Source organism: Vombatus ursinus, unplaced genomic scaffold (assembly GCF_900497805.2).
Source record: "Vombatus ursinus unplaced genomic scaffold, bare-nosed wombat genome assembly UNPS02014417.1, whole genome shotgun sequence".
Classification (NCBI taxonomy): domain Eukaryota; kingdom Metazoa; phylum Chordata; class Mammalia; order Diprotodontia; family Vombatidae; genus Vombatus; species Vombatus ursinus.
Window position 1 is genome coordinate 385399 of NW_020954195.1, and position 11842 is coordinate 397240.

The following is an 11842-nucleotide window of genomic DNA, read 5'->3' on the forward strand; positions in this document are numbered from 1 at the left end:
AGATAGGTAGAGAAGACATTTATTAAATGCTTACTATGTGCCAAGTATTATGCTGTGTCGGGAAGATAGTACAGGCGAAAAGAAATACAGATAGCTGCTCACAAGTTTATGTTCCAAGCATACAATAGGGACCTGAAAAGTAGAGGCGGGGGAAGCAGAAGAGGGAAAGTATTCTGAGGCATCGTGAGTTGGTCAGGGTTTGAAGAGAGCATGATGGCTGGCATGGCTTTCTCAAGTGGAGATTAGGAGAAAAACTTACCAATCAGAGAGAGGGAGGCATTGTTAGCATGAGAAGAAGCCTACTGGGGTAGTGGTGGTGAGGTGGCCAAGAACATCAAGGACTGTTTGGAGTTTGCTATCCACTTCCAGAGAGAACTGGTGAGCTTCTAATTTCTCTTTTGAGCTGTTCTGGAACATCAGACTGTAGTTCCATGATTTCCTGGGAATACATAGGGTTCTATGGATCATCACAAAGAGACTAAAGAAAAAATAAATAAGTATAAAGTTTATGCATCAAAGAATAAAAGTTTAGAATAGACAGGAAAGAAAATTAATGAAGAGAACATGGTAAAGAATTTTTTAAAAAGAGGTACAAAAAAGAAAACAGACAAAATAATTGGAGGTGAGGAGGGGGGAGAGTTTGAACTAACCACTTATGAGAAGGGGAAGAAAAGGAGGAAAAAGACAGAAAGAATTATGATGACTAAATAACAAGAATAAAGAAAAAAAGAACAAATTTAGTAAAACTCTACAAGTGGGAGAGTTGACAACCAAAAGTGGGTGGTGTGAATGTGAATAGATTAAACAATCAAATAAAATAAAAGTGAAAGACTAGAGAAGAAAACAAAACCCTATAATCTGTTACTTACAAGAAACACATCTAAAAAGCAAATACATGAACAGAATAAAAATGAGAAGCTGGAGCATAATTTACCTTGTGTGAGGTGAGGGTCCACTGAATGGAGAAAAGCTTAAAAAATTATGGTATATGAATGTAATGGAAGGTTTTTATGCCTTAAGTAATGGCAAATATGAATAATTCAGAAAAGCATGAAAAGACTTCTATGAATTAATGTAAAAAGCCGAACCAGAAACAACATTTATACAATGGTAAAAATGATAACAATATTTTTTTAAAAAATTCAGATCCACATGGATTCCAGATGACAGTCTCCTCTTAGGCATGTGCCTATCTATGGATATGGCACATTTTGTTTTTTAAATATATCTTTCTAATTATTAAGCATTTTCCCTCTCTTGCATCTCTTATACCTCCCAGAAAAAAAAGAAAACTAGATCCTTGTAATGAATATGTATAATCAAGCAAAACAAATCAATAATATATATGTATACACACATGCATAATTCTGTACCTCGAGTCTATCCTCTCCCTTGGAGGACCTGGGTAGGATGCTTTGTCATTAGTCCTCTAGATATGCACATAAAGTGTCACATATTCTTGGACACCATCTCTGAATGGAGTAGTTTGGCTCAATTCTTTATGTTTATGTGCATTGTTATAATGTAGGCATCATGGGGAATTATTGGGGAGTGATTATGTACAATTCAAGACACATTAATAAAACATGAGGAAAAAGAAAAGAGGAATTTTCAGATCAGTATGTTCTTGGTGCCGGTGGGGAGGAGACAATAAGGGCAAAGCAGGAGATTAAGCCAAGGAAGAGCAAAGGGAAGAGTGTCAACGGAGAGGGGCCGTTTGGATCATGATTTTGAATCATCATTTCTAAAGCACAACTCCAAACATGTCACCCCCTTACTCAATAAAGTCTAGTGGCTCCCTAGCACCTTGACAATCAAATACAATATTCCCCCATTTGGCAAAGTCCTTCATAATCTACACTCCTCCCCACCCCCCCCAAAAAAGCCCCCCAAAATTTTCAGTCTTCTTACATCTTATACCCCACCACATATTATGGAATCCAGTGACATTGGCCTCCTTGTTATTCCATGAACAAGAGACTCCATCTCTTGGCTCTAGGCATTTTCACTGGCTATCCTCCATGTCTGGAACACTTCCCTCCTCGTCTCCACCTCCTGGCTTCCTTCAAGTCCCAACTAAAATCCCACCTTCTACATGAAGCCTTTCCCAGTTCCTCTTAATTCTTATCTGATAATTATTTCCTATTTATCCTGTATGTTGTTATTTTGCACATATTTGTTTGCATGTTGTTTCTCCCCTTAGATTGTGAGCTCCTTGAGAGCAAGGACTACATTTTGCCTTTCTTTGAATTCTCAGTGCTTAGCATAGTTCCTGGAGTATATTTGGTGCTTAATAAATGCCTATTGGTTAACTGATTGACTCCTTCTCCAAGTCAAGTCACTTGTGTAGGTCAAATGTGGTCAGTCTCCTGAGGACTTGACTGCATTCTTCTTTTCTGAAGATCCACCCGGGGTAATACTATAGCATTGTGAAGGACTGTATGTGTCCCTGAAGGAGATGGGGCTCAGAAGAGGACCAGGGGTCAACTCTTGAGCAATCCTCACTATTTTTCCCTTGCTGAGTAAGTCTCAAACCTAGAGGTTGTTGTTCAGAAGGACTGTACTGTACAGGCGCATGCTGGAGGCAGCTCTAACTCTCTTTGAAGAGCTCATTGTTAAATTTTCAATATGGGCATTAACACTTCAGAAATTGGCAATTGATAACAAATCAGGGCTTGATCTACGATTTTGTTGACTTCTAGTCTTTAGAAAATGTGAATAATGTAGATTAAGCTTAAAAGTGTATTGCATGCATTCTTTCCATTCAGAGAGCCTAGCTGTTAAACATTCACCAGGACATGCCTGGTTGTACAGGTCTTCAGAGAGGGTGGAGGTCTACCAGAGAGTGAAGGGGACAGGATTTCACTATTGATGGCCTCAGGTCGGAGTCCTTGGTGTGTCCAGTTTTTCTGTTTGTTCAAATAAAGCCCAGCCTGTGTTATTTAACTGAGCTGGTGAACAATAGGTGATGTATTATTGTCATATGCCCATACTCAAAGCTGTACCATTAGAGAACAGTTAAAATGTCAGAGAAGCAAAAGGCAGCATAGGTGAGCCATTCTCAACTACTACCCAAAGACCTAGAAAATGAGTCAGACCAACTAGCGATTGGAAACCCAAGAAAAAATCAGTGTCATTGTTTCCGACAGGTTGGCATAGGAAGACAGGAAGGTCTATGCGTACTAGGAACATAGTATAGCTGGGTGCAGGCTACATGGAGCCTTTCAGCACAGTATCTGTTCCCTGACTGTGAACCATGGCAAGAAGCATTCTCAGAATCAGAGCAGAGAGGCCTGACCTTGTACAGGAAGCAGAAAGAATGTCAATTGGCATCTATATTGTTCACTCCCACTGCTGGGTCACAGATCCAGTGGGGACAGAGAAGGAAACCCTGCACTCAAGGGTGACGGCCTGAAAAAGAAGTGATTATGGGTCCAAGGTTATGTGCTGAGTGAAGAGCAAATAGAGAAACAAACAGTAGTTATGTGGCTCTGAATGCTACTCTGATCCAGCTGCTAGCCCAGTCTGAAGATTGCAAGAGAGGTAGGGAAGGAAATACACATTTTTATAACACCCTTTCCTTCCTATTTCCCTCCACTATTTTCCTTGAGAATCACGACTTTTGTTGCTCTAGGTGAATTTCATTATTCACTATGGCTTTATAAAGTAATTCTTTAGTAATTTAGCTAGTATGGCATGGCACTGAATAAGTAAATTAAATTAGGTAATATTGGTGATTTTAAATATTTTATTTTTTTCCAATTTAATGAAAAACAATTTTTAACATTTTTTTTTAAATTTTGAGTTCCAAATTCTCCCCCTACCTTCTTCTCCTCCCCCTCATTGAGAAGGAAAGCAATTTGATATAGGTTATACATGTACAGTCATGCAAAACATATTTCCATATTAGTCATGCTGTGAAAGAAAACACAGTTAACAAATTTCTATTTAGGTCTGGTGTTTTCATCAGGAATGCTTGAAAGTCCTCTATTTCAGCAAGTGTCCATTTTTCCCCGGAAGGATTATACTCGGTTTTTCTGGGTAGATTCTTGATTGTAATCCTAGCTCCTTTGCCCTCCAGAATATCACGTTCTAAGCCTTCTGATCCTTTCTTGTAGAAGCTCTTGTGTTATCCTGACTGTGGCTCCATGATATTTGAATTGTTTCTTTCTGGATACTTGCAATTTTTTCTAATTTTCTTGGGAGGCCTGGAATTTAGACATAATATTCCTGGGAGCTTTCTCTTTCAGGAATCTCTTTCAGCAGGTGATTTTCCAGGTCAGTTGTTTTGCCAAAGACATATTTTACATTTTTACTTTTCATTCTTTTGTTTTTGTTTTATTGTCTCTTTATGTTTCATGAAGTCATTAGCTTCCACTTGTCCAATTCTAATTTTTAAGGAATTATTTCCTTCAGATAGATTTTGTACCTCCTTTTCTATTTGGCCAACTATACTTTTTAAGGAGTCCTTTTCTTCAGTGAATTTTTGTTTATTTTCAGTCATTTGGCCAATTCTCCTTTTTAAGGAGTTTTCTTCAGTGGATTTTTGTGCTTCTTTTACAATTTGTCTATTCTGCTTTTTAAGGTGATGCTTTATTCAGTACTTTTTGTGCCTCCTTTACCAAGCTGTTTACTCTTTTTTCATGATTTTTTTTGCATCACTCTTACTTCTTTTCCCAATTTTTCTTTTACCTCTTTTATTTGAATTTTAGAATTTTCTGAGCTCTTCCAGAAATTCTTTTTTCAGGCCTGAGACCAATTCACATTTTTCTTTGAGGCTTTGTGTGTAGCTGTTTTGACACTGTTGTCTTCTGAGTTTGTGTTTTGAATAACCAGATTCTTTCTGCTGTTGTTGTTTGCTCATTTTCCAGCCTATTTCTTCACTTTTAACTTTATGTTGAATTTGGCCTCTGCTCCCAGGGTGGAGGGGGCACCGTCCTGAGCTTCAGGTTTTTTACGCTGATGTTTTCAGAGCTACTTCTCTGGGTCTGTAAGTTTTCAGTTCTTCCAAGGTGCTTTGATCTAAGGAGAAGTGTGATCACTGCTCTCCTGACCTGTGCTCCAGTCTGTGAGTGACCACAAAATAGTTTTCCACCCTGGTACTGTGACCAGGGTCCCTGCTTCTACTCCTCCTCCTCACCCTGGGACTGTGACTTAGAACAGCGTATGGGCAATAAAACAGAATTCTGCATCCAGTGCCAGCAAATGGTCCCCTATAATCTCCTCCTGACCATTTGTCTAACCCCCCGGTCTGTGGGCTGAGAGCTCCATGAGCTTCCAAGATGGATTCAGTTGCCTACGAGGCCTATTGCTGGCTTACCAGGTATGGCCTGCTCTGGGCACAACTTTCACTCCAGTGAGATAGCCTTTTCTGCCAACCCTGTAAGTTGTTTTTGGACTGGAAAATTGTTTCACCCGGTCCTTTTCTTGGTTCTGCTGTTCCAGAATTTGTTTTGATTCATTATTTTAACATTGTTTAAAGTGAAATTTGGAAAGTTCAAGGGAGTCCGTGACTTTACTTTGCCATGTTCTGTTATTTTTTATATTCTATATTGGCATATCCCAACAATGAGCAATAAATTTTTCTCCACTTATTGAGATCTGTCTTGATTTTTGCAAGAAACATTTTGTAGATGCACTCATATAGTTCCTCTGTTTGTCTTATTCGATGGGTTCTTAACTACTTTATACATTCTCTAGTTTTTCTGAATGGAATCTTTCTGTTTCTTCCTGATGGATTTGGTTAGTCATATATTGAATATCTGATGATTTGAGTGGCCTATTTTATATTCCACTATGTTTCGGAAGGGAGAGTTAGGTGGCACAATACTGGGCCTGGAGTCAGGAAGACTAGTCTTCCTAAGTTCAGATCTGGCCTCAGACACTTAATAGCTGTGTGACAGTGGGCAAGTCATTTAATCCTTTTAGACTCAGTTTCCTCATCTGTAAAATGAGCTGGAGAAAGAAATGGCAAACCACACCAGTATCTTTGCCGAGAAAACCCCAAATGGGGTCACAAAGAACCAGACATTACTGCACGACAAATTTTTCAGAAGATACTGTTTCAATTAAATTTTAGTTGATCCTCTGGAATTCTCTGTTGACCCTCACATCATCTACAAATTTATCATTTTGTTTCTTTTTTGCCTAAATTTATTCCCTTGATTTATTTTTCATATTTAGTTGGTACAGTTAACATGTCTAGGGATATTTTTTTAAAATAATGGTGATAACAGCCTTCCCTACCTTACCCCGATATTATTGGAAAGATTGCTAGTTAATTTCCATCATATATAATGCTGACTCAATTTTAGATACCATATAGAGGAAATGTCCATTTATTACTATACAATCTCAAGTTTTTAATAGAAAAATTTATTGACTTTGGTCAAAAGTATTTTCTGAATCTTCTTGTTGTTCATCCTTCATTCTCAAAGAGGATCATCGTGAGGGTGATATCTTGACCTGCACATGAATTGGCTTTAAGTGAGGCAGATCTGCACAAGGCCATCAGCTTCACTGTCTCCTCCAGAGTCACTGAAGTTCAGTGGTGGGAAAAAAGTCATGATGATGACTGGCAATGGCCCTAGTGCAGTGGGTGACCTGGGTCTTCCTAAATTAAGTTCTTCAAAAGAAACAATGAAATTAAATTCTTTCTCAGGTCTCAGTTTGCTTGTGGCAATGTCCATTCAATGACCCAGGGAAAGGTAAGAATTGAAACAAGAGATGACTCAGTTTACCATTACAAAACCTTCAATTTGAGAGGGGATATAATATAATATGTATTATATTATATATATATAAAATAATCTATATTTCTAGCCAGAACAGAAAACAATTGCTACTTACACTCAGTCTAAGCCCTGAAAACTTAAAACAATGAGTCACAAAGGCTTGGGGCTACTATTGACCATTCATGGAGAGCCAGAGTTATTTGGTTTCAAAGTATCTCCATTTGAAACACAATGGCCTTTTTAAAAGCCTGTTTGTTCAGAGCTATATTTAAAGAAATTATAAATGAAAACTGCATGGGGCAAAAAAGCAAATTGTCTCAGCTTTTTGAAAAAGATAATAATAATAATAATATTATAATCATGGAAATTAAAAAATAAAATCTAGGCCCCAAGCCCCAAAATGTCTCATAAACTATAAGTGACCAAAAATTATATTCCTATGGACAGAGCACCCTGTGTAAGGAGGGGGACCACATCTGCTGAGGGAAGAAGAAAAGGAAGAAGAGGAAAAAGAAGATCAGCATTCACTAACTTCTGCTCGAATTGGCAGATCGGGTCCCCAAAGGAGAGCTACTACTATGCTCAGATAACATGGTAAAGACAGTTAATATAAAATATTCCCCTAAAACCCGATTCACTCCTTCCCATAAATACATACAGCATCTATGGGAGGAGTAAGCTTCAACTTATGCCATAATAATAGTGAGGCACACATGCAAGAAATATATGGCAGAGGTTTAACTCACAACACCTTGCGTGTGATTTGGATTTAAACGAAGTGGAGTTTCACAAATCATAAGCCTCTCTCTCTCCTTCGGTCATCCTTTCTTTATCTAGCGAAGTAATTATCTCACTTCGATTATTTTTCTTATCAATATGATCTGTTGTGTTCACAAGGTTCCCGTTATTGATCCAACCACGAATTCTTTGTAGAAATCCTACCTCACAATAATGTACAATCTTTTAGATGTACTGCTGTAGCCTCTTCGCTAATAGTTTATTTAAAATTGTCGTTTTCAGCTTCATTATGGATATCGGTCTACAATATTCATCCTCTAATACGGCTCTCCCTGGTTGAGGTATTAATACCATATTTGTAACGTAGAAGGAATTTGGCAGGATCCCTCCTTTGCTTATTTTTGCAAACAATTTATGCGTAACACATATAGAGCTCTGAGGCTCACTCAACTTCCACTAGCAGGTCATATCCTGAGAGCTGGGCTACTATATTTCTCACTTAGTTTCTGGCAAGCATGTGCCAAAAACACATGTATTAATGTTTTGTCATCAACAATAACTAGTTGCCATGAGTGAGCTTTCACAAAAGCATATTTACTGCAATGACGTGTCAAAACTTAAGGCACAAAAGCCTTTGAAAGTGGGAGTATACTGTCCTCTTCTGCTAGCATCCACCGTGAGAATAGGTTCAATCTTGTAGAGGTTGCTTTCTTGTAGAGGCTTACTCTCTTGCTTCCATGACACAACGTTTCAGCTGCCTGGTTTACTCCTCCATGGGCAAGACCAGGCAGGGAACTCTTTAGGTCTATTCCTTCACTAGATAGGCCTACGTCTTCAAAAGCTCCCAGCATATTCTGTTATGGACTCTAGGTGGTGCTGGTTCCTCCAATACTCCAAGGCTCACAAGGATGTGCAACCTGGTCCATTCTATCTCTGGTTTTCCTTCCCTTAACATCAGCAAAGAGTAACCCAAAGAAGCAAAGAATCAGAACCAAGGTTTCATGGCTACATATAACCTTCTCTACTTCAAGCAGGCCCCTACAGTTCTGCTTCCTTCTCACTTGAAGGGTGCCGGGGAAAAGAGTGAGTATTAGTTACTCTGGACCCTGTATATGTATGTATTCTCATTTCCAATTCCACTGTCAAATAAATGCCTTTATGTCACTGCAGAAAATCAACAGGGAACAGTCAAGAAATCTTCCTATGTTCTGAATGGAGGTATTGTACATAGTCATACCTCTCCAGAATCAGCTTCATCAATATCTGTGCATACTCCAAGGGGTCAGCCCTTGTGGCCATTCCTGTATTATGTAAGTATTATTGTTATTAATTACTCTTGGAATGTTGGATACATTTCACACCATCCAATTTCCTCTAGGAGTTCATTGACGGATGGTTCAAATTATTTTTTGGAGATATGTTTGCTTAAATTCTCTCTTATGTTAATGTACATTTTGCATTTTTGCAGATATTCATCCATTACATTTAAATGTCGGCATAAAGAACCTGGAAAACATTGTACACAGTAACAGCCACATTGTGCAATGACTAACGTTGATAGACTTAGTCCTTCTCAGCAATGCAAGGATCTAAGACATCTCCAAAGGTCTCATGATGGAAAATGCAAAGAAAGAACTATGGAGTTTGAATGCAGATAGAAGCATACCAATTTGCTATTTTTCCTTCTATTTTGTTTTGTTTTCTCTTTCCTGTGGTTCCTCACATTGGTTCTAATTCTTCCTTACAACATCACTAACGTGAAAATATGTTTAATAGGAATGTATATGTATAGCCTGTATCAAATTGCATACTGTCTTGGGGAGGGAGGTGGAGAGAGAGGGGGAGAAAAATTTAAAACTCAAAAGCTTATGGAAGTGATTGTTGATAAATCAAAATAAATTAATAAAAAAAAGAAAAAATGTTGGCATAAAACTGCAAAAAATATAACAAATCAATAACTCAAAAAGCTAGCATTTATGTAGCTATTTAATATTTATGAAGAACTTTACACATGTTATTGCCTTTTATCCTCATTGTAACTCTTGGAGGGGGGTGCAGTTATTATCCTCATTTTACAGATAAGGAAACAGAAGCCAAGAGTGTCTAAATTACTTGCTCAGCACCATACAGTTAGTAAGTGTTTGAGGCTGGATTACCTCCAGGTTCAATATCCTATCCACTATGTTGTGATGTCTCATTTCTTTTTCTTAATACTGACAATTTGGTTTTATTTTCTCTTTGTAAGATCAGACTAATTGTTTATCTATAATATTGCTTTTCCCTACAAAATCGAGCATCTTATTTTATTTACCAATTTAATAAAGGGTTTTTTTTTTCCTTTCAATTGTTACTCTTCTTTGATTTTGAGAATTCCTAGTTTGGACTTTAATTAGAGTTTTCAAATTGGTTTTTCTTCTACTCATTACTCAATTCCTGATCTGCTCTTTCTCTTACTTAGGGATGCAGGTATTTGAAGATATAAATCTTCCCCTCAGGACTGCTTTGTCTGAATGCCAAAAGTGATGTTATTTTATCTCACTACTGTCATTTTCTTTTTATTAAATTTTTCTATGATTTGTTCTTTGACCCACACATGCTTTGGGATCAAGTTATTATCTCTAAGTAATTTTATTTTATATACATTTTATTTTAAAATTTATATTGTTAAAATTTGTCTCAGTGTTCCTACATCTCTCTACTCCCAGAGAAGCATCTTATATAACAAATATTTTTAAAGAAAAAAAAAGGGGGGGGGAAGAAACAGCAAAACTGATCAGTATGTAAAAAAAAATCTGATAATACATGAAATATTCAACATCAATGAACCTCTCACCTCTGCAAAGGAGTGGGATGAGTTTAGTTTTGAATATGTTGAGTTTAACATTTCTATTGGATATTCAGTTCAAGATGTTTAATAGGTAGTTGGAGATACAAAACTGGAGGTTAAAAGAGAGTTTAGGGCAGGATCATTGGATTTGAGAATCATTAGGATAGAGATAGTAATTAAATATATGAGAACTGATGAAATCACCAACTGAGATAATATAGAGGGAACAGAGAAAAGGTCGCAGGACAGAACCCTGAGAGACACCTATGGCTACTGGGCATGACCAGATGAATATCCAGCAGAGACTGATAGCCAGCTGGTAGTAGGAGAGCTCGGAGATAATAGTCCTAAAACCTAGAGAGAAGAGATTATTGAGAAGAAGGTAATAGTATCAAAGGCTGCAGAGTGGTCAAGAAGGATGAGGTTTGATAAAAAGCCATTGGATTGGGCAATTAAGAGATCATTGGTCACTTTGTACAGAATAACTTCTAACTTAGTATTCAATAAACTGTAAAAAAAATTTTTAAAAAAGGAATGATCTAAGAAAGATTATTAAACTATCTATCACTTCTGGGCTAGATCTAGTACTAAATGCAGAAAGTGATTATTGTTGCTGACCCTATTTGGGGTTTTCTTGGCAGAGATAATGTAGTGGTTTGCCATTTCCTTCTCCAGCTCATTTTACAGGTGAGGAAACTGAGGCAAACAAGGTTAAAGGATTTCCCAGGATCACATAGCTAGTAAGTGTCTGAGGCCAGATTTGAACTCAGGTCTTCCTGACTTCAGGCTTGGCACTCTATCCACTACACCACCTAGCTGCCTTTCAAAGATTGACTGTACACCAAAATATCCATAGCAGTAATTTTTCTGGTAGCAGCAAATTGGAAACAAAATGGTTGCCAATCATTTATGGGATGGCTAAAGAAATAAATACAGTCCATGAATGTTCTGGAATGTTAATGTGTAGTAATACATGATGGATATGAGAAAGTTTTTTAAATGCATTAAATGCTATAGATTCGTGAACAATATTAATTTTCTGATATATGATAAGTTCTACCCTCCAGCTAAGGGCATTCCCACCTCAAACAGATTTAGAAGATTTCATTCCAGTATGAATTATTTCATGTGCAGTAAGACAGGAGTTCAGAGTGAAGGCTTTCCCACCCTCGTTATCTTTGCAGAGCTTCTCTCCAGTATTAATTCTCTTCTGTACAAGGGTGGAGGGCTGTCCAAAAGACTTTTGACGTTGATTATATTTATAAGATTTATCTCTGGTATGAGTCCTCTGATGTACAATAAGGTTTGCACTACGGCTGAATGCCTTCCCACATTCATTACATTTATAGGGCTTCTCTCCAGTATGAATCCTTTTATGTACAGAAAGTTTGGAGGCATTTATGAAAGCCTTTACACATTGATCACATTTATAAGGTTTCTCTCCAGAATGAATTCTCTGATGTACAATGAGGGATGACTTCTGGCTAAAACACTTTCCACATTCATTGCATTTAAAGGGCTTCTCTCCAGTATGAATCCTCTG

At 37.5% G+C, this 11842-nt stretch overlaps 1 protein-coding gene across 1 annotated transcript in view; it reads right to left on the reverse strand.

Annotated features, from left to right (window-relative positions):
• Positions 1–11099: 11099 nt before the first annotated feature.
• The window catches only part of LOC114042386 (zinc finger protein 271-like), a 22126-nt gene continuing 21383 nt past the window's right edge, over positions 11100–11842 (reverse strand). The window contains exon 6 of the mRNA XM_027861070.1: positions 11100–11842. This exon is cut by the window's right edge and continues 2030 nt beyond it. Within this exon, the coding sequence (XP_027716871.1) occupies positions 11384–11842 (459 nt within the window). The 3' untranslated portion in view covers positions 11100–11383.